The following is a 26,832-nucleotide window of genomic DNA, read 5'->3' as shown; positions in this document are numbered from 1 at the left end:
TGGGTTTCAATCCCTTCTCTACCCATACAGCTTCTGTTAAGGCATTTCAGCCGTGCCACTCCTAATTTCCATGTGAACTCTGTAAAATTAGAACTCTTTGATCTGTAGGTCTCTCTGGTCAAATGGCCAAGAAACCAGGGATGTACAACCTGAGAAAGCATGTTCAGCTTTATCTTTTTAAACTTTTTTTATTTAAATAAGGAGAATTCTTTCATATGGAAAGAGCTAGTACAATCACATATTTGAAAGGAGAAACAATAGGTACTGAACCGGAGGGAAAGGGCGAGGGTGAGTGTGCCAGCACCGGCCTGGTGAATCCATGATTCCATTTCCCATCCAAGGTAAGTTTGCCGAAATAACGTATAAACAAGCTGCACATTACACCTCTAGCCATCGTCTGCCCTTTCAAATATCTGGTCTACATGGAAAGACAAAGAGGAAAGGCCAAAACATAAACAAAAGGAAACAAAAACAAAACACAACCCTCTCAGGAACCAAACAAAAACCCCCAAATCCTTTTTTACTACACAAGGCATGAGGTCAAAAGCTTGAGTACAGTGTCCCTTTAGACCATGGGAGAAAGGCGTCCAGACAGAGCCTTAGCAGGAATTTCCACTCTGAGGCTTCAGAACATGCTGAAGATGGGGCTCTGGGGGTGCCACTACCATCCTGGAGGCCACCAACTGGGGTGGAGACAGTGAACAGCAGGTCTCACGTGCCCGAAGACCACCAGCCAAATATACATTGGTGACCCTGGTGGAGCATGGCTGGGCGACAGCATCCATCCCCAACACTGAGCCACTCCTGTCCTGGATGACTTCCTGCTTAGGTCCGTCACATTTCAGAGGAGAGCTGGCTTTCTGGAAGCCTACGTTTCCCATTCATCACAGAACACGACAGAGCGCACACACCCTGGTATCCTTGGTCTTCAAAGGCCATTTCCAGCAGACCCTCTAACCCAGGCTTGCTCTGCAGGAAGTGAAAAGGGACAAATGAAGATTTGAGGTGCAGCCTGCAGCTACTTGGCAGACAGGAACCAAATGGCAAGGGAGAAGGCTCCACCAGAGCTGCCATGCTGCCGCAGCAGGCCAGGCCACAGCATGGCCGTGCACCTGTGTGTGCTCAGCTTCCAGAAGGCGTCACTGACCATCCCGAAGGCAGATCCAGAAGATAGGAGGGCGACAGCACGGCTGGAGAGCACTGATGTCAATGTTTAACAATTACCCCAGTGTCCCTAGAAGTGGCTGGAAGGACCACAGCTTTGGAACTGAACTGATTTTCTTGAATGTGAAATAAAGTCATCTTTTGTTTTCCCCCTTAAGGAACCTAGAGCCAGAGTGTCTATGAATTCCAAGTTTGAAAACAATATGAATGTTAAAAAAAAAAAAAAAAAAAAAAAAAAAAAGCTGTGGGGAGAAGCCAACAGTTAAGAAAACCAAACCAAATGCAGCTGGCATTGAAGTCCCCAGTGGGTGGAAGAGCATTTGAGATGCACACCCACACTCTGGACTTCATCCCACTCTAGTGGACGGCGGACAAATACTACCGCAAGGCCACTGGTTGCTGAGCAACGGGCTGCACCCCCAATAACCAAGGCAGAGCTGCCAGCGTCGGGAGGGCAACTTTAACAGGCAAAAGTAAGTGGGTTCTGACCCCCCACTCCCTACCTCAGCAGCAGGAAAGGGAAGTGCTGGTCTCCACTTGTTCCCACTAAGGCCCCGTGGTATCCTGGCAGAAGCCTCTGCATGTACCTGCGCTCTGAGGATGGGGGTTTGAAAACAAAATAAGACCCTACGTCCTACTACCTTGAGCTTGGCTCTAAAACCACGGGAAAGGAAGAGATATATTGCACCTTAAAACATCTCTGCACTAAGAACTGCATTTCATCAGACCAAGGAGGGGTTGGGGCGCTGGGAGGCCTGAGGCCTGCCCTCAGCCCCGCAAGTCTCACTTAAAACCTGCATCTCAGCGAAGAGACTGCAGCTCAGGGCACACAGAGGTGGTGACTGCACCGAACTTCACATGCAATTTCCTGGCCTTTCCTGCACAGAATTAATTCAGACATTATATATAAATAGAGCAGTGAAACATTTACTTTTTTTTTTTTTTTCACCTAGACCTACAACATCAATACATATAAATTCTAGTGTTTTTTGTTTTTTTATTTGGGGTTGAGGAGGAGAAAGGAAGGAAATACCAGGTAAGAGAAAAGGGCTGGAGAACAGGTGACCTTTTTGTTTTTATTTTTTCTCAAACAGCAAGTACTGTGGGTCTGATGCCAGGTTCACCTGAAGGGTACATCTTAACAGCATCCAGGAGGCTTTCTTTCGACAAATCACACGCACCACTGCATCAGGTGGGAGGGGTCTGGCCATGCGGCTCAAGTGTCCAGGTGGAGATGAATGTGTGGCTCCAGCAGGCCTGGACTCACCCAAGAATGGCTTGGCAAGGAGGGCCGGTGGGAACAGAGAGGGCTCATCCCAGGCCCCACAAGCAGCCACTGGCAGTGGGAGAAGGAAAAGCAGACAAGAAGCTCAGGTAGGGAATGCCTGGAACTGTCGGGTGGGCAGCCCCTGGGGAAGGGACTCAAGCATAAAGGCTTGGGATGAAGAGGGAAAAGACCAGGTGAGGGTAGGAGGGGAGCTGCTGAAAGATGCAGGTGAACAGTAAAGCACCTTTCAGTAAAACTGCCCCTTCCCAGGCAGCTCTGGGGTGGGCGCTGTTCATAGGAGGCCGTTCTCCCGCTTCCTTAGAATTGTGAGAGCAGTAAGAAGTTACTTCAGCAGTTCCTAAGATGCTCCCTCCCCATGTTCTACACTAGACACAGAGCTTAGAGCCCAAGCCTGAGCGCTGTCCTGCACCCGTGAGACGCTGGAGGCAGCCTCTGGTGGGGGGTGCATCCCCGGCCCCCTCCTCACGGTGTTCTGAGCCAGCCTTCTCTGGAGGAGGAGGTAGACACTCAGTGACCCCTAAGAACAGCTGAGAAACTTGAACTGTCCCCTTCCCTTTCCTTGGAATGACAGGATCTGGAGTGATTTCCTTGTTTCTTATTTAAAAACAACAAGCCCAGCACACGATGGCTCACACAAGCCTCTGGCTGGAGAAGCTGCCCTCCCGGAGGCCGCGCGGCGGCCCTTTGGACCTTGGTCAGCCCTCCACCCAGCCTCACCCTGGACCTGCCCCCGCCGTCTGAAGACAAACGAGACTGATGCCTACTGCTTAGCTCAGGCCCTCCTGTCCTGACAACCTGGGTCTGCTGCTGGGAGTGAAGCAAAGGAGGAAAAGCACAAACTCCCAGTGGTCTCACTTGGGGACCACACACAGGTCCACTCCCTCCATCACCAAGTGGTGTTCACGACGAGCTGTGTGGGAGGTGGAGACGGGTCCAGAGAAAGCAGCAGGCTCCGGAAGAGGAAGGAAGGAAAATGACAGGTTACAGAAAGCTTCAGGGAAAGAAATGTGTGAAAAACACAGCGCCCCTGCGGGGCAGGGTATGGAGCCCCAGAAGCAGAGCCCACGGGGCCTGGGATGGGCCTGTGGTGTGTCAGCTCACCCATCTGGGCCAACCTGGGGGCCACCAGCAGCCATCTCCGTGATTTGTCTCTGGTGCCCAGCACATCCACGGGCTTTAGAGGACCCCAGGACAGGGACCCTGTGTGATTCTCATGCTAAAACCGCCATCGACTTCATGGGCTGCCTGTAAGCGCCCTGGGCTCATCAAGCCAGGAGCTGGAACCCAACTGTGACCCCCCGCCCCCGCCGCCTACCTGCTGCTCTGAGCACCCCATCACTTCCCAGGCGGGGAGCCAGGCACCAGAATGCTCGCAATGGGTGCCCTCAAGAACCTCCTTTTCTTTTTGCAAATAACCTCAAAGGTGAACCAGCTGAGGAATCAGGAGGGGATGCATTCTTAAGAGTCATCTCTTAAGGTATTGCAGTGACGTATCAAACTCAACAGGACAGAGGCTAGAGATGGAAGGGAGCGGAGGGGCTGGCGAGAAACATATAAAAGTTCAGCTATACACATGGAGCTTGCGTTTTTGTTTTCTTTTCCTTTCCCCTTTGTAAAAACCTTGGCTACATTTTAAAACAAAAAGCCTCAAAGTAAAATGACCCTGCTGCCAAACCACTGTGCCTAGGGATGGGCGGCTGGGCCGGAAGCACTGCTGAGAAGGCGCCCTGGCTGCACGGCAGGACAGGGAGGAGGCAGGGAGGGCGGATCTGCACTGCACGGGAGGCGTCACTCCACGGTCACGGTGGGAGCAGATGGGATGAAGGAGTCGTTTGCTTTTTTGTTTCATATCAAAGCAAGCGGGTCAATGCCATATATCCATGGGTGCAAGCTGGTTGACAACGGAGCTTTCGGGAGTGGAGAGGAGGGAGGTCTCTCAGTCCGGGCCAGGCATTTGGATGGTGGATCTGGTGAGGCTCCCGAGTGTTGGCTGTGTCGAGGCCGCATGGCGGCACCGTCCCCAGTGGGGCGAGGCGAGGTGGCAGCCAGGCACCGTCAGGCCTTACTCTCCTCCACTTTGACAGCCCGAGGCTTGATCGCTCCCGTTCGCTTCATCTGGGAGGCAGCTGAGGGGGCCTCCTGCAGCTTCACGGCTCCCAGGCTGGGTTTCTCATCCACTCGTTGTTTTGCCTTTGGACAGATGAATGGGAAAAACAAAGTGACCCTGACGCTGAAACGTGTTTGGATACATAATTCCCACCACTCCCTTCCTGCTCCTGAGTTGCAGGGAAAGCTCCCCTAAGTCGTCCATCCCTTGGTTGAAGGACCAGACTTAGAAACCCCCCTCACCCCCCTCCTAGTAAGGAAAGTGGCACGAGTGCCGTCTCTGCTCCCACCCCATAAGCCCTGAGTGCAGTGATTCGGAGAGGCAGGAAGACACCGGGTCCTCCACAAAGAATTCCGCGATGGCACATCCCAGGGCGGAAGCAGTTCTGGTCCCAAGGCCAACTGGAAGAACCTTTTCAAATCAGTGCACCTCCTGCCCCACAGGCAAAAAAGCCCCTTCGAGTAGATCCAAGTGCCCCCTGCACGTCTCAGAGCCCCCGACTGTCTGCTGGGGCCCTAGGCAGACTTGGCCCCCACAGATCTCTGGCCGCGATTCAGCCAAACCCCCCACCATTCCCACTCTGTAACCTTTCCCTGGGGCCCCATTCCTAGTCAGGGCTCCCCTGGTCTGTGGCTCTACACGGGGAGCGGGGTGGGGAAGTCACAGAGCAGCCAGCGCATCTGCCCCCCCACCAGGTCTGAACTCTGGAAGAAAGCTTTAGAAGCTCATTCCACACAACTTTCATGACCCCCAGGGGAACCAATGAGAGCAATCACTTCCCACCCTCTACCAGCCAGGCAGAGTGACTGATTAAAAACCCAGGTCTGAGGGGCCTAAGCTCTGAGCCCCAGCACGTTTTAGAGAACAGAGAAGAGAATAGTGCGTGTAGGAAAAGACACTGCGATGTTCTTTTCATTATAAAATGGGAAAACCTAATTTCACCTGTGCTCCCACCCAGCCAAGACAAAGACGAGACACACCACTGACTAGAACCAGCGCGCGCACCCCGGCTCCTAGAGCCGACCCCCAAACCTAACCGAGTCTCCCAGGGCGCCTCAGCCCCGACCTGCCAGGGCTGGTCCACCTTCCAGCACCACCTCCTCAGAGGAATCGGCATCCTCCCTTCTCTGCAGGACAAGGAAGGATCCAGACGCCCGTCAAGAGGAGAAATGCCTTCGCCAGGAGGGACGCGGGTGGCCCAGCTCCCGGTTCCGTGCTCTAACCGCTAGGGCATGGCTCTCTTTAGACAAGGAGCGCTCAGATAGGTTGGACAGTCCCTTCTCTTTTGGCGCTTGGAGACGGGCCTAAGTGTCCAGGGCTGAAGGGTCTGGAAAGCCATCTTCTACCTGTTGCACGTAGTGTCCCTGCACAGAGCCCATGTTAACTGCTGATCCAGAGGGCTTCCCACTGGGGCTAGCAGAGCTAGGCCTGAAAAAACCAAAGGCAGGGGTTGAGAATACACAACGTGTCACCACAGAAATGGAGTCAAAGCCTAGCACACGGAGGAGGCACAAGGAAGGAAGGGCCTGCGGCCAGAGGCGCTCACTCGGGACGGTCCGTGGATCTCTTGGATGGAAAACAACCACAGACCTAAGACAGCCCAGAACGCAGAAGGGTGAGGGGGTGGCTGTCACTGACCACCCTGGCACCTCCAGGACAGAGCTCAAGGAGACGCACCGCGAGAGAGGGAGGCTGAGGCCCTGTACAGATGGGCATGGCCGTCCTGCTGTGCAGAAAGCGACACTGGCCGTCTCAGGGTCTGGACCAACATGATGCCGTGCCCCAGACAAAAGGCCTAGAAGCCTGACACTGAGCCAGAACTGTGCCGAGTATTGTTCTAGTCTTCACTTTTCAGAAAAGGGGATGGGGAACCAAAATGTACAACATGCTTCTAAATGTGTTCCACTGACCACTAGTTAGTTCCCAGGGATGTTAATTAGGTGCTACGTGGAAAAAAAAAGTCTGCGGTCAAAAAGCCTAAGTGCCGTGTGCAGAGTTCAACAGGGCTCTCAACCTAGGCCTGCTCAGCCTGTGTGGTGAGCACCCTCCCCAGCAGGCCGCCCGGGGACAGCACTCCCCCAAGGACCTGACCAGGGAACCCTTGTTTTTGCAGCGCACATCTCAGCAGCTCTATTTCCAGAACACTTGGCAAACACTGCTTTATACAATTATAGCAATTTCCCCAACCCCCCTAAAACACCATAGAAACAAAGCTACTAGTTTAAGGCTTCCGCTTTCTAAATATGCTCCAAAGAATAATCTGCTGCCATTCATTCCTACAACTACACAGACACAGGCGACTCTTGTCCCGTGAGGCTCTGTCTCTGGGTTTTGCTTTTTGAGGAAGGCTCTGTAGCCAGAGGCTGCTGGAATCTGCCTGTGGCAGCGGCGGGACACCGTCTGCTGAGACCTGCAGCCGCCTTCCTCCTTCCAGTTCCGCTCCATGGTCGGTGCTGTCCAGCTATCTTTTTCACACAGTCCTGATGTTTTTGGTCTATGTGACAGACATGGTAGGAAAACGAAACATACTAAAAACAGAAATAAATGAAGCCAGGAGAGTGAAAATAAGAACAGAAAAGATGGAATGGGAGGAAAATCCACAAAAACCGCTTTCTCTGGAAATGAAGGTACAAGAGTGGAATGCTGTGACAGAGGGCAGGCAAAGGGCAGCGGGGCAGAGGGGATGCAGCTGGAGCAACTTGCAGATCACGGGGGCCCGGCCTGTGGAGCGCTCCTCGGGCCTGCAAGTACCTGTGTAATCGTGGGGACACCTCATGGCGTCTGCAGTGATGGTGTTAACCTCACAGGGCACCATGGGTCAGGCAGGTCTGTTTCACTCATTTGTAAACACAGAGGGGTCTCAGGAATCTCCCACATGTAACAAGGGTGAACTGTACAAGCCCTCGGAGCCCAGGGCCAAAACATGCTGCCTTCACACACCAGCACGAGCAGAAAAGGCAGTGGACCAGAGGCTCTCGCCAACATCCGACAGAGCCACCTGAGTATCCAGCTAAGGGGACCTGAGACAGTTGCTGGAGGTGGAGACAGACACAAAGGAAGCAAAAAGAGGGTGCTGGTTTGTAGCGTGGAAGGAATGGCCCCATAAGCCCAGCAATAAAAAGTCCCCTGGCAGGGGTCATAGGGCGAGTCTGAGGAAAGAGATGCTGGGAAAGGCCACGCTCCTCCCCTTGCCAGGATGCAGCCCTGTGGCCAGTGGGTCCTGTTTTAGGATCTGATGGGAAGTCATGTCAGTCCTGATGCCTACTAAATGTCAGCCGCTCCTTTTCCTACCTTTCCAGAAAGCTCCCCAATCCAGAGCATCTTATTATAATGATTAAAACCAAAACCACTCTCCTGATTCCTCACTCCCCCAAATTTAGCTGCAACACAAGTGCATCCCAGTGCCGAAACACCACAGTGACACATGGCCCATAGAGGGACCAGGTCTCTGGCAGCTCTCGCTGGGCCCAGATTCTTCTGAGCCACTGGGCCGCGGCTCTGGCAACTTCTCAGCTACACAGCACGCAGTCCCCAGGGAGTGGCTTTACCTGTAGGTCTGTGGCGACGGCACGGGGCCTCCTGAAGGGACATTCTGTTTACTGTCGGCAAAGTGGAAGCCTTTCATCTCCATCTGAGAGGGCTAGAGAGACCAAGCAGCAACAAGCTGTCATTTGAGGCCCTGGAGATAGCTGGACCACACACTCACTGAACAACCCAGGGCAGAGGTGGTGAGGGCCATGGGAATTCCCAGGGAGGCATCTTCTAGAGCAGTGGTTTTTGGCACCAGGGCCCAGTTTCATGGAAGACAATTTTCCCACAGACTAGTACAGCTCTGCAGCCTGGGGACTGGGGACCCCTGTTCTAGAGAAATCTGCAAGCCCCTTCCCTCTAAGCCAGACTCAAAAGGGCTTCTTAGAAGCAAGAACCATCACAATACTTTGTTCTTTTTAAAGTGAGGTGGGAGAGCCAATGAAGCATGGCCGTCCATAGCAGGGCCTCCTGGGGAGCCGGGGAGGAATGCTGATTCCTGGCCCTCAGCCCTCGACACGTTCAGAGTCCCCAGGACCTGCCTCTGTGATGGACCCACACATGGTCACCTTCCTTTCTGCCCTGGCAGTCCTGCACACGCCCAAGCCACTGGCTCTTTCTACCACACAGGGGTACTTAGCTTGCTAGAAAAAGTTGGTGACACAAGGCCCCCTCCCTAGGGTCACAGGCAGATGGGGTCCCCTTACCTCTCTGCTGGTGTTCAGGACTGGCGGCTGGGACCCGGGCGGAGGAATCCTTCGGGGGGCCCCAACAGAGAGGCTCTGCCCAGGCGGCAGCTGAATGGACTGGGGCAGGATCAGTGGCTGCTGCCCAGAGCCGTACCGAGGCAGTGGCATGGTCAGCTGCTGGACGACAATGACAGTCAGGAGGGGGAACGATGCTACGGAGAAACCCCAAACACACCAAAGAGCACCAAAGAGCGAGCGCACATGCGCTTCAGATTCATACACTTCAGAAGAACTAAAGCAAAGCCTGCATACAGCAGGACACGCTCTGATTTCTACTGTAGCACAGGGGAGATCGCCCAGGATTTCACACCTTCGATGGCAGAGGGACGTCTTCTTGCTGGAATAAAGTAGGTGGTGAGAAAATGGGCAAGACTAAGCTGGCTGCAGGCACAGAACTAACAGCGTTAAGTGTGTCTCATCCACGTCTCTGCTAAGGGCTGCGTCTATCTTCAGCCCTTTCTGCCTCTGTCCAGCAAGTGCTTACTAAAAGCATACAAGGTGCCAAGGAAGCGGCAGGGCCCTGTCCAACATGGGCCTGCACACTGCCAGGGCAGCGTGTCACACACTGGACACAGCTGCAGGACACTCAGGGTGCAGAGCGGCATAGGATCTGTGGGTGCACACCAGATTTGTGGGTGCACACGGGGCAGGGTGGGCAAGGAGAGGACGAGTGATGTCAGAAGTCAGAAGTAATGGCCAAGCCAAGTCCCAAAAGATGAAAGCTACACCGGACGTATATCTCTGTATTCCTTTGTACAGCACAAATATTCAAGACTCTTACTGTTTTGCATCAAGTGGTGGTAAAAACAAGACCAGGCTGGATTCCGGACTGTGGGGGTCCTTTGAAGCATGCTAACAGGAGAACAGGGTGGCTGCAGGGCCTAACTAACTAGAACAAGATAGGCGAGGTGGGGATGTGGGCCTGGAGACTCTAAGGACAGGGGGACAGGATGGGGTAGGGGGGCTGGGCCACTTTTGGTCTCTCAGTCACTATCCTCTTCATCTCCCTGCTATTGAGTCCACAGTGGAGGGTCAGAAGGATCTATTGGAATTACATCACGGAGACTTGTAGTGGCCAGAGCCGCAAAACACCACGCTCCTCCTTGGAACACCAAAATGGTGCAGGATGAAAATGATGGTAACATGCTGCTGTTTATAGAGTGCTGACTTGGGGTATGATCTGACTTGTAGGGAGGCCAGGAAGGAGCCCCTACAGGAGCTGGACACGGGGAGGGAATGAGACACAGCTGGATTCTGAATCCTTTTAAAGCCAGAGCTGACAGGCCTGCTGAAGGGTCAGGGGGCGAGGTGAGGGGGAGCAGGGAGCCAAGGAGGGATGTGGACTGGACAAGCAGAAGGACGGGCAGGAAAATCGAGTTTTGGATATGATGAGTCTTGAGATGCCATGAGACACCACAGCAGAGATGCTGGAAAGTCCATTGGATTCGAGATTCAATTCCAGGGACAGATCTGAGCTGAAGATGTCCATTTGGGAGTTAGGGGAAGATGGAGGAATTTAGAGCCATGACTCTTGAAAGACACCCAAAGCAGGGCCCAGGGGCATGCCGACCGTTACAGACTGGGAAGGAGAGGGGACAGCAAAGGAGACTGAGGAGGCCTGAGGCAGCAGGAAAGCCAGGAGTGACGGCCTGGAAACTGGGTGAAGAAAGTGGTTCGAGGAGTGTAGGGGGTGGGATTACGGGGTCAGCACTGCAGCTCGTCTGTGTACTGACAGGAAGGGCCATCTGATGCACGAAAGAGAGGGAGACGTACTGGGGCGGGGCCCCCCAGGGGCACAGGCAGCACCCAGGCAGGGATGTGGCCACAGGGGCTTGGAGACTGTCACTGCTTCTGTTTCCTGGGTGACACAGAAAGGGAGGTCATGGATGGGAGGCAGCGAGGGGCAAGATGCAAGTCTGAAAAGCTGCTAGGAGCCACAGCTTGGATGAAATGCAAAGGCCGTGTGGCTCGACAGATCTGCTGATGGGGAGGAAGAAGCCAGGCCAAGGGGGAGGATGACAAAAACATGGGTGGCGGAGACTGGGTGTGGTAGCTCACACCTGTAATCCCAGCACTTTGGGAGGCCAAGGTGGGTGGCTCACTTGAGGTCAGCAGTTCGAGGCCAGTCTGACCAACATGGTGAAACCCCGTCTCTACTAAAAATACAAAAATTAGCTGGGCATGGTGGTGGGGGCCTGTAATCCCAGCTACTCGGGAGGCTGAGGCACGAGAATCGTTTGAACCCAGGAGACAGAGAGGTTGCAGTGAGCCGAGATTGAGCCACTGCACTCCAGCCTGGGCAACAGAGCGAAACTCCATCTCAAAAAAAAAAAAAAAAGAAAAAAAGAATTTTGGAGTTGGGTCACTAGAGGGAGTGAACTGAAAAAGCCAGAGGTGACAACTGAGAGGGACGCTGAGAGTTGAGATTATGCGAGAGCCACAGCTACTGGGAGTGGCCAAGCCTAGATAGGAGTGCACAGAGCAGGGGCCCATGTGAACAAGGGCACCAGTGGCGAGGAGGGCACAAACTGCGTGGACAGGGTCCATGGCACAAAGACCCGGGGTCATCTCTGCAGACATCAAAACCACCAGGAACTGGAACAGGAGGGTGGAGACAGAGTGGAGACAGACTGCAAGCCAGGCCAGACAAGGAAGGTGACCCTCAAAGATGCCAAATACTGCCCACAGGTTGACAGAGAGGAAGACTTCACAGCAGACGCTGGATGTGGTGACGGCACCATAGCAGAGTGGAGGGCTTATCAGGCACAGTCTATGGTGTGGGCTTCAAAGCTGGGGTTTCAGGGAGGAAGGAAGAAGAGGAGTCTAGAAGCATCAACAACTACACAAAGAGGACTCTTAACCCATTCCACACCCTACTGAACAAGGGCAGGGAGAAAGGAAGGAGCCCCTGTCTGGGGGCTGCAGGAGCAGGCAGTGCTTAGGGGACAGCCAGGTCTCCAGAATAAAGAGGTGGATGAGGGGCCAGGGGTGGTGGCTCACACCTGTAATCTCAGCCCTTTGGGAGGCCAAGGCAGGCAGATCACTTTGAGGTCAGGAGTTCGAGACCAGCCTGGTCAACATGGTGAAACCCCATCTCTACTAATACAAAAATTAGCCAGGTGCAGTGGCACACACTTGTAGTCCCATCTATTCAGGAGGCTGAGGCAGGAGCATCACTTGAATGTGCGAGGCAGAGGTTGTAGTGAGCCGAGATCATGCCACTGCACTCCAGCCTAGGCAACAGAGTGAGACTCTGTCCAAAAAAAAAAAAAAAAAAGGTGATGGGGCTACTCAGAAGAGGCTGGTTTCCTGCATGCTGAGGAATAGGCACGGTGGCTACCAACCAACAGCATGACAGGCCAGCACACACTGAGAGGCGGGTGAAAAGAAAAGGCAAGGTCGTGAAGGAAAGAAGCCTAGGGCTTTGGGTGGAATGACTGAATTCCTGACCTGTGGGAGCTGGGAGTCCAACATCTGGGAGGCACCCAGGCCAGCAGCCTGGCTGAGCTGGCCCTCGTAGACCAGGGCTTGGTTCCCGCTCATGGGCTGGTAGGGTGAGCCAGACTGAGGCTTCACCATCTCCAAGGGCTGCATGCCTGGGAACGCCGAGTACGGAGGCTTCAAGGCTGTGCCCCCAGAGAGAATCATGGTGCTGGGCGGTGACAGGCTGGGGTGCATATACACCTGAGATCTGCAAAAGCCAGACAGATGGTCGGGATCAGGCGGATGAGTCCAGCTGTGGATCTGGTCCCATCCTTCAGAGATCCCCCGGAGAGCTTGCTAAAACAAAGATCCCCGGCCCCACCCCCAGAGCATGACTCAGAGGGTCCAGGATGGGGCCTGAGAACAAGCTCCTAGATGGCGCTGATGCTGCTGGATTAAACAAGTGAAGACATCCAGGCTGTACGAGGCACAGGACATCAGCCACAATGACTGGCAGCCACACTGACGGAGCAGCCCGCGGTGGGGAGGAGACAGGGAGTCAAGTGGAGAGGAGGAGGAAGGAGCAAGGGAGGGAGGCAAGATGACAGGGAAAAGCAAAACAAGGCCCACCACATATCAGCTCGCCCCAGGCCTCTCCTAGAGCACAGTTAACAACGGACTGAAGAGTGATCCAGAGCAAACTCCCACCTCTCCCCGCCCCACTGGCCCCAAAGCAGAGAAGCACCAAACAGCTGCAGGACAAAGGCTGCACACAGGGCCGAGGCCCTGGCTGTGAGCTGCCAGCTCCGCAAGCTGGTACATGAGCTCACCTGAAGGGCTGTAAGGAGCTGAAGATCTCCTGGGACTGGGACACAGGAAGCCCACCCCTCAGTCCAAGCTGCGCTTGTGCCTGCAGAGATGTGTGAAGGGAGATCGGGATCTGCTGGGCAGCGGCGGCCTGTGAACGGGAAAATGGGGTGGCGGAGGTAACCGCAAGGCCCATCCAGGTGGTTCCTCCCCTCCCACCTCCCCTGCCCCGCTCCACATGGCTGCTGGAACACTGCCCAAGATTCGAATGCCAGCATGTCAATCCTGGGCTTCCCTTGCTATTGGGATAAAGCCTATAATGAAAAAGTGGTAGCAACCCCAAACCACAGCATATCCCTACCCTGGAATTCTATAAGCAACAAAAACGGATCCTAGCACATACGTCAACAGAGGTGAGTTCCAAAAACATAACGTTGAATTTAACAATGTAGAAAAAGAAAGATACATGCAGTCTGACCCAGTTATGCAAGAACCAAAGTCTTGGAAACCAAACAATACAGCAGTTAAGAACATGTTTTTAAAAAGAGGTCAGCAGAGGCCACATCCTCCATCAGCAAGCCTGCACTTGGAGCAGATTCTGCCTGGAAGTCCACTGTCGTGGCTGTGCAGGCATATGGGTCTGAGGGGCGGCTGGACCATCCCAAAGGCCCAGCACCAGCATTAGAGGGGAGACTTCCAAAAATCACCCCTTGGCAGCACAGAAAGTATGCCAGTCCTGCAGAAATAACCAACGCCTGCTCATTTCTAAGACTACCTCTTTCTAATGCATCCATGCCTGGGAGTTTAGGCCCTTCTTCTCTTCATCAGAAGGATACCTGATCACCAAAGAAAATTCCATTTTAGCTAATTCCCCGGCTAGGACACAGGAGGGAGAACTTTGAGAAAGGAAAACTAAGCAGTGTCTGGAGCAGCCAACTCCACTCCTGTTCCCTGTCTCGTTTATTCGCTCAACAAATGTCTCCTGGCTGTCGTGGCGGGCCAGGTGCTGGTCACCACATGTGAGGGGGACGGAAAACCAGACAGACAATAAGAAATAGATGAGCAAGCCAATTCCGACCTGCACTGGCTCCTCCCCACCACCCCCAGCCAGGCCACCTGGCTTGCTGCTGTCACCTGTTGGTAACTCTGCTGCTGAGGTATCGTTTGAGGAACCAGCCGGGGCTGACTTGCAAACACATGGCCATCCAGGTACAGGGGCGGGAGGTGGCTGCCTGGAAAGAGAGCGGCAGAAGGGAGGTAGAAGAGGATCAAGCCTCACTACTTCTCAATGTCCCTGAAGGAGACAGTCTACAGGTCTGCTCTACCCAGGGGACTCAGTGGGGACGAGGGCGTTGTGTACAGAGGCTGCTAGGTTCCCTGTGTGCCTGAAGCATATGCCTGCTCACAACACGCCTGGCACCCACCTCAGGGAACGTAGGGAGGGTGCAGCGTCAGACCTAGGAGGAGGGAGGAGGCAGGTGGGCTCCGGCCTACCCTTCCCACCTCCCACTCACCAACTGCCCCAGACACTCGAAGGGGCATTCTACTTTAACCAGGGCTGCCTTGGTCTCTCAGTCACTATCCTCTTCATCTCCCTGCTATTGAGTCCACAGTGGAGGGTCAGAAGGATCTATTGGAATTACATCACTGAGACTGGCAGCTGGGCCCTCAAAACCCCCACGCTTTCCCTTGGGGACATCGACACATGACAAGGATGGCAGCAATCAGGACAAAAACAGCTGTCAGTGACTGAGGGCTCTGTTGACACAAAGCCCTTTCCAGGTAAGACCTGCCTTCATGGGTGTGGCCACCCCATGGAGCAATGTCATCACCCCCATTTCATGTAAGAGAGGAGGACGCTGTGGCTCGGCAAGAGCCGAGGCAGCACAGCTCCACCACGTGACCCAGGTCTGACTCAAAGCCAAGCCTTTGCTCACTCCTCTCACCATAGGCAGGAGTGCCTTGCTGTCATCCCCCAGTTCTGTTTCCCAGCATGGGGAAGCAGGATGTGCACATCACCTGCAGCACATGGGAGCTACGACCACTCGGCCTAAAAACAAGCTGCTACTTCTACATGCTGCTTAAGACAAGGTGAGGAGGTGGCATTCGGGGCTGTTAATCCATTTTTCTTGATAATAAATGGAGAAGGACCCCAAGGCCTGGCTCAGGGGATGAGATACCTGGCATAGAAGCAGAAGGTGCTACAGAGGCCACAGGCATGGGTGGCATGGACACTCCACCGAAGGAGCTGTAGTTGACCCCACTGGAGGCACCCACAGAGGATGGAGGCTGGATGCCTGAGCCAGCGCCGCCTGGAGAGCTCTGCTCCGGCAAACTGGGGGAGTTTTCCCAAGCCTTGCGCGCAGACTCCATCTTCAGAAGCAAGGGGAGGGGGAGGGATGAAAATTACTATCACGATGGCAGTGGACAGAGCCAATCTAAGCTTTGGGGGTTCAGGGACTCCTCCCTTCTGCCTCTTCGTAAGCTAAGGTACTGGGTGGGCCCTCACCCAGCTCAGGGCTAGTGTTACCTTCAGAGTAAGGTCGGCGGTGGGGAAGGACATTGGGGAGAGACCGATGGCCCTCTGGATGTGATGGTCCCGCCGCAGGATGGGGATACTCTGTGTTAACCCTGCCTGGAGAGGAGGAAAAGGAAACCATGGAACGCAAACAGGCGCAGAGACGGCTTTGCCCAAGCCCATCCATGGCTCGCCTGAACACACTCAAGGCTCGTCCAAATTTATCTATGACTTGCCCAAACCCATCCATGGCTTTTCCCAAAAGCACCTACAGCTCCGCATCTATGAATTGTCCAAATACATCTTCAGTATTGGCCACATGTACCCAAGACCACCCAAATGAAACTGATGGCAGCCAAGACCACGACTGATCTCCTGGAGATGGCTGCCTCCATCAGTTTCCTCCACACAAGTCTGCAGAGAGCCACCCCCATATCCACACATATCCCTCCAGACAGGGAGAGCCATGTCCCGGCAGTATAAATATGGACTGGCTGCCCGCACACAAACACCTGGTTCAGAAGGCACCTGCCACCTGGCCTGGAGGTGCCCTGGGCCAGACAGGGAAGGCTGTGCCCCTCAGCAAACTGTGAAAAAGAGGGCTCTGGTAACAGAGGCTGGAAATGCAACAGTGCCCCCTGCTTCCTGCAGATCCCCGGTGTCCATCTGCACGTGACAGAGACTGCAGACTCTCAGAGTAAAGAACCTTGTGGAGCCCAGCACTTCCACAACATTGTCTTCATTCAACGCCTATGAATATTGTACAGCACTCACATTCCTTGGAATCCTCTGGGAAATGCTGCCCAGATGATACTCATTCATTCAGCATCGACACTAGCACCCACCCCCGCAGGCGGCAGGACAGAGCAGTGAACCAGACGTCACTGCGACAGTCTCGGCCGCAGCCCCAAGTGGCCACAACAGATGCAACTGCCAGCTCCTGAGCCCATGGTGGAGCGCCAGGAGGTCTTCTGGATCACAACAGTTCAATCGCAGGCGGCAGGGACCCTTGGATGGTGAGATGGGGCCTCCTGAGGAGGGCTCTCCTACTCAATCTGTGCCCCTTACCCCTGGCCACAGAAAAGGCAGCCTGAGTCTGGGCTCACACCTGGCACAGAGGAGACAATGGAACCAAAGAGAGCCAAATAAACCAGTCCTTAGGAACTCTACGATCCCCACTGGAAGGTCACAAAACCTGGGCAGGAACATTTAAGCACCTTTTAAGGACATGGAGCTGCTAGCAACTGAGTCACGTGCCAGCCCAGGTCAGCCTGAAATACATGTGCTGTCTCCTTCACCCAGGGCCTGCCAGCCCCAAGCAGTGAGTGGAGCCGGAAGTGGAAGTGTGGACTTACATTACTGGCCAAGGCATCCTGAAGTTTAACAACTGGACTCCCCGCAGGACCAGAGGCAGAACCAGGTGGCAAGCTGAAATCGGAGTCCTGAAAAAAAAAAAAAAAAAGGGCCACACAGCCCACTGAGATCCTCCTGGCTCTACATTCCCCACAGGCATACGTTAACGTGATGCAGTTTCCGCGACTCAAAAACTCCACTGAGCAGCATTCACTGGAGCCACATATGAGCGAGACGGCCAGATGTTTCCCCATGGCACAGGAGACAGGACGCCATCCTCACTTCCTTCTCCCTATCCCTTGGGTGGCCTGACAGAAACAGGGAAGATCACTGGCCTGTCTGGTGTCAGTGAAGCAATCTTTAAAGCAACTCAACAGAGCACTGGCCACGTGCAGGACTCCACACCAACACTCTAGCCGCTGGAAGAGTGCTTGGCTCCCATCCTTCTATTCTTTCTAGGAGACAATCCTGTCTGAGCCCCCAACCTCTCCAAGTACCAAAATAAAAAGTAAAAAAAGCAAGCAAGAAAACAAATCAAAGCCTCACTTTTGGACTGACTCCAAATTCAATGGGTGGCACAGGCAGCACGGAGTCCACGTGAATCTCTACCCCGTTAACAGGTGGGACAACAGCCCCTTGCAGCCGCTCGGCCCCCTCTGAGCCCTTTCTGTTTTTCAGAGAACGCTCGTTGCCGATGGGTCCTGGTCTGTGCTCCTTGCTCTGTCCAGAGCCTTGTTCTGAATCCTTGATAAAAAAGCAGAGAGGTGGAGACACACAGACTGGAATGACCACACTCTCTAGCTTCTACTGTCCCAGGAATTGAGGAAGACGACGCGATGATGGCCCCTTCCGCCCAGGCCCTGGCCACTGTGACTGGAATGTCCAGGTTACCTTCTGCTCAGACGGCTTTGGAGCCTGCTCCTTGTGGCTGTCGGCCTTGGGTTCCGCCAGGCCGGGCCCGCTCATCTCCTCTGGCTTCAGAGTCCCATACGGGGAGCTGCGCTGTGAGGAGGTCGCAGACGACTCCCGAGACTCGGCACTCAAGTCAACGCCACTGTCTCCCTGGCTGCTCTTAAAACCCTGCTGTGCAGAGCACAAAATGGGTTATAGCCTCAAACTCCCAACTCCATTATCCAGAGAGTAAAACTGCATGTGGCACAGAGACTTTTCTATGCCAGCTGCCTGTCCCTTGCCAAGCCTGGTCCTGATCTTGATCCTGCCCTGCTGAGGATGCCTGACAGCTTACGTGTGGCCAAACACACCAACCCCGATAGAGCTTGTGACCACAGGACCTTCTGCGGGCCCCAGACCGAGGCTGCCAAACCCATCTCACTTGTGACCCAAACCAGACTACGTGGCCGCTGACACCAGTTCAGACGGGGCCCTGAATCCCTCTTCCCACCCAGCGTTGGGTCCTCCCTTGTTATTCCTTCTATCTTTCTCCTGCTCATGCACGCCCCATGCACAGGCCAGAAATCAAGATGGAAAACCACCGATGAGCTTGGCCCCATGGAAACAACCTAATTCCAAGCTCGACTGCTGTAGCAGGGGCTCGGGTGGGCTGCGATGCACAGATCCACGGCAAGCTGGCCGTGTGGATGGTGAGCACACACTCACACACTCATCCCAGGAGCAGCACGTGGGCAGCGGCCACACTCACCTCCGCAGAGCCAGTCTCGGTGCTGCTGAAGGCAGTGACGGCTTTCCTCCAGGAGTCGTTGGCTGGGGCCTGCACAGGGAGAGCTGCCAGGGGAGGGAGACAGAGTCAGGGCATCAAAGAGCAACCCGTCTAGAGAAACATGAGTTTATGAGCTCTTAAAGAACAAGCACAGGCACAGCTTGCAGAAATCCAACTCCCCTGCCTCCCCTGCACCCCCCACCCCAGCCCCCTACCCGTGACACCCAGTGAACGGCTCTGACGTGGAAGAGCTGGTCTGACAGCCTTACCCAACTTTCCACATCCTCACCCAACGTGTTTCTCAGCATCTCACGGATTACAGGAGAGAGTGAGCAGGGCAGAGCCCTCGCTCCTGCCGATCTGGATTCTCTGTCGCTATTTCCGCTTTGCTCATGCTTCCTTTCACTTATACTATTTCTAAAAGTTGGTAGTTTCTCTTTTTTACATTTAAAAATATATATTTCTTTCTTTTTTTTTTTTTTGAGATGGAGTCTCGCTCTGTCACCCAGGCTGGAGTGCAGTGGCACGATCTCAGCTCACTGCAAGCTCTGCCTCCCGGGTTCACGCCATTCTCCTGCCTCAGCCTCCCAAATAGCTGGGACTACAGGCGCCCGGCCACCACACCCGGCTAATTTTGTTGTTGTTGTTGTATTTTTAGTAGAGATGGGGTTTCACTGTGTTAGCCAGGATGGTCTCGATCTCCTGACCTGGTCATCTGCCCGCCTCGTCCTCCCAAAGTGGTGGGATTACAGATGTGAGCCACCTGGCCTTCTTTTTTTTTAAAAAAAACAATAGAGACAGGGTCTCACTTTGTTGCTGGTCTTGAACTCCTGATCTCAAGTGATCCTCACGCCTTGGCCTCCCAAAGTGCTGGGATTATAGGTGTGAGCCACCACTCCTGGCCAAAGTTGGCGGCTTCTACAGAGTCTTCGAAAGATCCAAGTGGGTATTAGTAAAAATTTTTAAGCTCACAGACCACTTTTTGAGTGGCCATGGATCCTGAGCCCAGAAAAATAGATATGCATGCAAAAGTTGACATGCTAGCAGGGGGTGGGGGCACATATCTGCAATCCCAGCTACTCAGGAGGCTGAGGCAGAAGGATTGCTTGAACCCAGGGGTTCAAGTCCAGCCTGGGCAACATAGTGAGACCCCATCTTTAAAAAAAAAAACAAAAAACAAAAAAACAAAAATCCTTTCACATGCTATTTTAATATCCAAGGGCTCTCTGAAGCCATCCTTGGACGCAACCCCTGGTCTGAGAAACCAATGAGACCCTGCAGAATTCTGGAGGAAAAGATCTGACAAAAGGAGATGATGACTCACACCTGGCAGCTCAACCAATCTGGCACCTGGGCATTTTTGGACATCAATACTATGACACCTGTCACTCAGCCACTACCAAATGTAGTATTATTGATGTTTTATCAAATGATTGTGCTTCCTTTCCATCAAAGCTGGGCATGTTGAATGTTATTTTGTAGTTTGCAAGAACCAAAGTTTTCACCGAGCACATGTGGACAAGCTATGTGGAAACAGTGAAAGAATCAAGGCCCAGAACTCAGTGTCTCGTGTGCTTGTCCTATGACCCTGAAGTCCCTGAGTCAAGTCCCTTCCCTCTAGAAGCCTCAGTTGCTTTGCAGAAAAATGAGCTGGCACTAGGTGACCTCTCCAAGCTCCCCTCATGGGCCTGAGCTGTGAAACGTCAAATGTCCTTGTTTTATTCATCTGTGCACCCTCTGGGCTAACAGTGCAGGGCCCTGCCTCACGTAAGCCCCAAGAAGAACCTATTCTATGAAAATAGTTTTCTATTTTATAAGGAAAAATTCCCAGAAAAATTACATTTGATATAGAATTAAAAACACAAAAACAAAAAAACCGTTTTCAGGGCAACGAATTTTCTAAGAAGTAATGTATACCCTCTTCTGGTCTCTGTTTGCCTTTCCAGAAGAGCATTCAGGGAGGAGTTTCCAGAGCCTTCCCCATGTTAAGAAAAGGGTGCACAGGCCGGGCACGGTGGCTCACGCCTGTAATCCCAGCACTTTGGGAGGCCGAGGCGGGCAGATCACAAGGTCAGGAGATCGAGACCATCCTGGCTAACGCAGTGAAACCCTGTCTCTACTAAAAATACAAAAAATTAGCCGGGCGTAGTGGCGGGCGCCTGTAGTCCCAGCTACTCGGGAGGCTGAAGCAGGAGAATGGCGTGAACCCGGGAGGCGGAGCTTGCAGTGAGCAGAGATAGCGCCACTACACTCCAGCCTGGGAGACAAAGCAAGAATCCAGCTCAAAAAAAAAAAGAAAAGGGTGCACAGCACAGAAGAGAGCTCCTGAACTCTTGTGGCTGGTCTATCAGTCACTTGCTTCTCTTCCATACGTTAGTGGGAGAAAACGACGACCGACAAAGAAGGCCATTACCGCTACTGTGTGATCTCAGCTCAGGGGGCCATCCTTTTCCAGATGGCTGGACATAATGAATGCTCTGCTCTTCTACCAAATTTTAGGCAAGGAAAATTGTGTATCCGTTTGGGGGCTGCAGCAGCAAATCGCTCAGACGGCATTCAGCACTAGCTCAGCAGCAGAACACAGCAAACAGGTACTACTCCATCTATATTCGTAGCTCAAAAGCAGGATCCTCCCCAGAAGCAAACCCAGTCTGTGATGTGACCTTGGGTGCCACAGCTGGGGTCACGCCCCCAACTCTCACCCTGGCTGCTGCTCTCCCAGATCTCAGTGCCCAGGCTGCTGCCAGGCACGGTCACGTCGCCTTGCTCCAGACATAAGTTGTTCTGCTTTTTCGCAAATCGAGGAGGAATACGGGAGGAAAGGCCTCGACCTTTGACAGGCACCTGAGGGGAAGAAAGGATGCTGTAGTCTAGCCAAAGGCACAGAGACTGACAAATTCTCCCCAGGATAAGTATCCCAGGTACCAAAATCACACCACCTGAAAATGCTCCAGAGATGTGTGGAACGCTCGTCTCCCAAAACCTCAGGCAGAACCGCAATGCCAAGCAAAGCACCCCCCAGGAAAGACCCGAAAGGCCAATGGACTGTGATCTGTGTGCAGGTCCAGCCCTGACTCCATTTTAGTATAGGGTTCACGATCCACTTGACTTGAGGGAGACAAATCTCATTCCACTCAGGAATGAGGAGTGGGGAGGGACGAGAAGCCGGGAGCTGATGGAGGTCTGCATCTTGGCTTGGACAAGTTTCCACTGTTATCACCCTAGACAAGTCACCCTCTTCAAGACTCAGTTTCTTCCACTGCATAACAGTGATGCCACCACCTATTCCTACATTGATAGAAGGGCCTTGGTAACAGCAAGAACAGGGAGACAAGGTGTACTTGCTAAATACTCCTTTCTTCCTCTCTGCCACCTTGAGCTTGACCGAGAAGAGAACTCCCTTACCCTCTGGCTCTGGGTTTCCTGGGCATCTGCCAGCCTGCCCTCTAGCCCCATGCCCCCCCACCCTCCGCCCCTCACCTGCACGGCCTGCTCCTTCTTTCTTCTCTCTTCCTCCAGCAGGCGGCGCTGCTTCTTGGTCAGGACTTCGATGAAGCCTTCGCCCACCATAGAACCCACCTCACTCTCCTCCCCGGGGCTGGACCCGCAATTTTCGATGATGGCACCTGAACCAAGATTTCACAAGAAGGAACAGTCTTTCCATTCACCAGGAGGCAAGAACAACCCAATTCAACAGGCGGCTGAGATCCAGCGTCATGCTCGACAGAAACCTGGACAGGACTTCCGCACCTTTCTCAGGCCGCCTCTGATCTAACACATTGTTATCCCAAACCAAAGAGGCCCAAGGGCACAACTGAGAGAACACACAAAGGGCTTAAACCCCAGCTCTGCTCCTACAGCTGTGTGACATCGGACACACCACCAAACGTCTCTGGGCCCCAGGCTTCCTCTCTTTAAAGCGCGGAAGCCGCAGGGTATCACGGGGATTCGATGGGCTGCGAGCAACACTCGGTGGGAATCCTACCTACTCTGCTCACCTCTACAGCCCCAGAACCCAGCCCAGGGCCTGGCTAAGCTGTTCCAAAAGCTAAGGTGCTCAGTGCAAGGGCAAACTCGGGAGGCCCAAGGACTGCATGGCCCCTGGTTCTGCCTGAGTTCTTTCCCCTGAAGATGTGAGGATGACTTACTTCCATAGTTCAGGTCAAACTGTTTCATGGCCTCTCCCTGTTCACCTGCCCTCGGAGCAGCCAACTTGGCCTCCTTCTCTGCCTTCTTACTGGAGGCTTCGGGAAGGTCAGCATTGGCATGGGCTGCCCGCTCCAGGGCATAGGGGGAGTGGCCACTCCCACTGCTGCAGCCACTAAGACCTCCAGGCAAGGCCTCGTCTGGGGATCTGTAAGGGAAAGACGATCTTGTTAACCAGAGCTGGGGAAGGAGGGAAAACATCGCAGGTGCACACAGCCTGCACACAAGCCCGGCACCCTGATCTAGGCCCGCTTCCTCTAGCTGACTCCTCGGGTGGGGAGGAGCGGCAGGCTGGCCACAGTGCATCCATGTCTGTGTGCAAACACACGTGTAAGGCTGCCCCCACCAGCTCTGCCTGCTCCTGGGGAAAGTGGCTCCCCAGGGCTCTCCCACATGCTATGTTCAGAGAGTGGAGGTGGGGAGAGACACAAGAGGAATATGCTCAGAATGGAGATGCCAGCATTTCTGCTCCTCTCCAGGATTGCCCTGCCGGAGGGCCCTTGGGGCAGAAAACTGAGGTGAAGCCAAGGGTCGGCCTCTGGCGCCTGGAAAGCTGGATTAGATGCCACCTGAAAGAGTCACTGTTCCCTGTGGCTCCTTCTCTGGGAGTTTCTCTGCCTTGAATTCTAAGGAGAGTGGAGGTGTGAAGCCATCTTCCTCAGTATGCTGAGGACAGGGAAGGCCTCAGCAGCCCCTGCACCTCCCTGTCCGAGGCACAAACCAAGTGCAGTCAGCCAACCCAGACTGTGCAGGGGATCCTCTCCTGGTCCCTGAGCAGAGGTCATCACCCGAATGCCTCTGGCTGTGGAAGAGGTGCTCGCCAGACCATGTGTAGCCTGCTCCCCTCTGCGTTTGCTGGGCTCCTGCCACGCTGAGGTGGCAACCCCACCGTGGGGCCACATCTCCTCACAGTGGAGAAGTAGAACCACCTAGGAAGAGCCACTTCCATGCAGCCACGAGGCCAGCGATGCCCCCTAGGACGCCGCCTGGCAGCAACTCCGGAGCAGAGGACTCTGGTGGACTGACCGGCACCTGCCACTGTGCACAGGCAACGCTCCTCACTGCAGCGGCCCCTCAGCAGGGCTCCAGGGACACACGCCTGGACTCTGAGGCCAGGTGCTGGACAGTGGCCTCAAGAGCACTAATGGGGTGGAGGTGGGGGTGGGGGCTCTAGCCACAATAACACCACCACGAGAAGCAGACAGGCAATGCGGGGGCAGGCAATGGAGACGCGCACAGACGGCCTGGGGGCAGGCCCCCAGCCCCGACACACGGCGGCATGCATGCATGAACTCAGTGCTGCTGAGAACAGAACACAACAACAAAAAGGGCCCAGAAGGTGTCTGGTTTTACCTTTTGACTTTCAAAGGCGTCCCATTCTGTTGGCTGTCATAGCGAAGGGAGGTGTCACCACCACCTGGCCTAACGGGCTTCTCCCCAAACCCTCCCGGCTCCAGCTTTCGGCTCTGTCTGTCAACCAGGGGTCTCTGACTGGAGAAGCTCCTCTTGGCCAGCTCCTTCTTCTCACCCAAACTAGCCCCCGACAGGCCACCATCCACCTGGGAGTCGGGCTCGGACCCGGGGCCTTCCTGCCGCTCCCGCCGCTCGCTGAAGTCGCTGCTTTCAGAGGCCGTCTCCCACTCCTCATTGGCGTGATCGGAGGAGTTCTGGTAGGAGAGCTCAGGGGACCTACGGCCCACAGTGCCACTCTTGTCCCCAGAACACAGTTTGGGCCTGCCTGGCCACTGACCTGCCAGCAGGTGGGGCTCCTCCTCGGGTCCCCAAAGGCCCAGGGACTCCCGCTCTTGCCGGAGGCGCCGGAAGCGAGGGGGCTTATCTTGGCGTGGGGGGCGCCTTCTCCTGAAGGGCCGGTTCTCTGCGTTTTCAGAATCTGCCACGTGTTCATCTTGGAAGAAGGATCTCTTGTCCTCCGCGCGGCTGTCCTCGAAGCCCCGGCCACCAAATGCGTCAGGGTGTCTGTAGGAATCCGGGACATAGTCTCTGTCTGTAGATCGCCGGGATCCGCATGTGTCGGAAGGGCCATATTCCTGCCAAGAGCTGCCTGGACTTTTGCTCTGCCAGTGGGGTGACTCTTTGGAGACGAAGGTTCTCCGTCCATACCCGCAATTGCTCAGCCGGGGAGGGAGGGCTCGCCCAAAGGCCCGAGGGCCTCGGCTCTTGGCATCTAGACCGCTATGGTCCTCGGAGCACACCTTGTTGGACCGCCAAGAATCTCTGCAGTCGCCCTTCTTCAAGGTGCCCTCCTCCCTCTCCAGGAGCGAGCCTTCGTTCCCGTTCTCGGAGCCCCTCTGCCGGCGGCGCTTGGGAAGTTCTTCATACTCTGAGCCCTCGCTATGGGTCTCACTGGCAACTCTCCGTCGGGGCTTGGCTCTGGGGCAGTCCTCTGGCCGCGCAAACTCTCGCAGGCCCCGGCCACGGCCGCTGCGCTGGCTGCTGCAGTAGATGCTGCGGGCCCCTAGGACCCCCCCACTGCAGAGGCTGCTCCCGTTTCCACCAGCAGGCCGACCACGAAAAGTGAACTCTCTGAAACCACGGCCCCGGCCCCGGGCCTGCCCTCTGACCCCAAAGGCTTGCTCCTCATCAATAAAGATCCAGTTATTTCTCTTCGTGGGGGGAACATCGCCGGACTCTCGTGGGGGTCTGGTTTCCCAGGCCTTGTCAGGTTTCTCCTCCTCTTCAAATTTGGTGGCCTCGTGGCCAAAAGTGGCATGGCCAGGGCCTTTGTCCTCCAAAGTGGTGGCGGAGGAGTTGGCCAGAGAGGCATCGTTCTCTTCGTCCTCGTCCTTTTCTGCCGTGGGGCTCTGCTCCTTCTCCTTGGCCAGCCGGGTGCTCTCCTCCCCTAGCTCTTGCTTAATCTTCTCGAGCTCCTTCTCCTTGTCTTCCACCTTGAGGGCTTTCAGGACTGGTTTCTTGATGGGTCCCGACCTCCGGGTCCTGCCCGTCTGCTCCGGGTGCTGGCTGCTGGAGCTCCGGGGCTCGGGAGTCCATTCAGGCTCCGAGGACGGCTGTTTGTTGGGGCTCCCATTCTTGTCCCAGGAGGAGATGTTAAAGGCCGTCCCCTCCCGGGGTGTCTCCCGCTCAACACCATGGGCTGTGTCAGCGGTCTCTGGCTGGTGGCTAACATCCCAACTGCCACACTCTGGCTTTTTCTCATCTGGGACAAAGTCAGGCTCCAATGGGGAACACCTCAGGTTTTGGGTGTGACCCCCAGGAGCACCTGCATCCTGAACATTTTCTTGGGGTGGAAACAAAAGCTCCTGGCCTATTCTCTGAGAAGAGATACAGCTGTCAAAGTCTGCTTGGGCCTTCTTGTCAAAAGCACTCAAGTACTCCTCCCCTCTCTCCTCAAAGAGATCGCGCTGGGCATTTACGCCCCCTGCCCTTCCGAGTGAGGCAGAGAAAGAGCTTTCATTCCTGAAAAGGAACCAGAAAAATCAGTCAATGTGATTGGAGCCTGGTTCCTGGTTTCCATGCTGAACACAGAGCTTAGTTTTAAAAAGAAAAAAAAAAAAAAAAAAAACTTTTTAAAAAGAAAGCTAGAAAAACAAAACAAAAAACAACCAAAAAAAACACAAGCACCAACATTTGCTCTATCTTTAAACACGTCTCAGAAATGCCAGGCCATGAATTGGTCGGTAGCCCCTGGAGTCCATGAGAGTGAAGAGTGTCGTGGCCGCAGGCTGGGCGCGGCGTGCCCCCTGGAGACAGAGGAGCCGGGCAATCCTCCGGGTCAAAGAGCAAGAGCAAGCTGGAGCCTGGGAGGTGGTGAAGAGTCTGGGGCTATGGGGGTGGCAGGGCTAACTCTGTTTACTTCCACAGAAATGAGCCAAGACCCATGCTCTGGACTCCACCTGCTTTGCGAAGCCCCCACCCGCCTGCCCTGTGCCCAGGATTTGATGACCCCAGGACTTCTCCTTCACCTTAAGTCTCACCATCTGAAAAGAGCCTCTTGGACAAAGCATTCAAGCAATCCTCCTCCTTTCCCAGAGG

The 26,832-nt window shown here is 54.5% G+C and overlaps 1 protein-coding gene, 2 non-coding genes and 1 pseudogene across 16 annotated transcripts in view; 1 reads left to right on the top strand and 3 right to left on the bottom strand.

Moving 5' to 3' along the window:
- Nucleotides 1–168: 168 nt before the first annotated feature.
- Nucleotides 169–26,832, bottom strand: part of PRRC2B (proline rich coiled-coil 2B) — a 132,616-nt gene continuing 105,952 nt past the window's right edge. For 7 of the 14 annotated variants that reach the window (XM_058446072.1, XM_032165455.2, XM_032165449.2 and 4 more), the window contains exons 16-32: nt 24,175–26,256; nt 22,764–22,969; nt 22,096–22,241; nt 21,318–21,459; nt 18,598–18,680; nt 17,829–18,020; nt 17,484–17,681; nt 16,940–17,026; nt 15,597–15,701; nt 15,247–15,439; nt 14,201–14,298; nt 13,090–13,217; nt 12,287–12,527; nt 8,795–8,953; nt 8,108–8,199; nt 5,906–5,987; nt 169–4,642 (exon numbers count right to left, since the gene is read on the bottom strand). In XM_058446072.1, the coding sequence (XP_058302055.1) occupies nt 4,508–4,642; nt 5,906–5,987; nt 8,108–8,199; nt 8,795–8,953; nt 12,287–12,527; nt 13,090–13,217; nt 14,201–14,298; nt 15,247–15,439; nt 15,597–15,701; nt 16,940–17,026; nt 17,484–17,681; nt 17,829–18,020; nt 18,598–18,680; nt 21,318–21,459; nt 22,096–22,241; nt 22,764–22,969; nt 24,175–26,256 (4,369 nt within the window). In that variant the 3' untranslated portion in view covers nt 169–4,507. Of the gene's footprint in view, nt 4,643–5,905; nt 5,988–8,107; nt 8,200–8,794; nt 8,954–12,286; nt 12,528–13,089; nt 13,218–13,841; nt 13,903–14,200; nt 14,299–15,246; nt 15,440–15,596; nt 15,702–16,939; nt 17,027–17,483; nt 17,682–17,828; nt 18,021–18,597; nt 18,681–21,317; nt 21,460–22,095; nt 22,242–22,763; nt 22,970–24,174; nt 26,257–26,832 lie in introns of those variants that run through there. The other 7 variants (XM_032165452.2, XM_032165453.2, XM_058446073.1 and 4 more) reach the window with 7 other exon arrangements.
- On the top strand, nt 216–957 carry LOC116475785 (uncharacterized; annotated as a pseudogene).
- Nucleotides 9,816–9,901, bottom strand: LOC116476022 (small nucleolar RNA SNORD62). The gene has a single exon (XR_004250096.1). It is a non-coding gene; the product is annotated as a small nucleolar RNA SNORD62 (small nucleolar RNA).
- Nucleotides 14,634–14,719, bottom strand: LOC116476021 (small nucleolar RNA SNORD62). The gene has a single exon (XR_004250095.1). It is a non-coding gene; the product is annotated as a small nucleolar RNA SNORD62 (small nucleolar RNA).

The sequence above is a fragment of the Hylobates moloch genome, unplaced genomic scaffold (genome assembly GCF_009828535.3).
Source record: "Hylobates moloch isolate HMO894 unplaced genomic scaffold, HMol_V3 SCAFFOLD_10, whole genome shotgun sequence".
Lineage (NCBI taxonomy): Eukaryota > Metazoa > Chordata > Mammalia > Primates > Hylobatidae > Hylobates > Hylobates moloch.
This window is presented reverse-complemented; position numbering and strand designations above follow the sequence as displayed.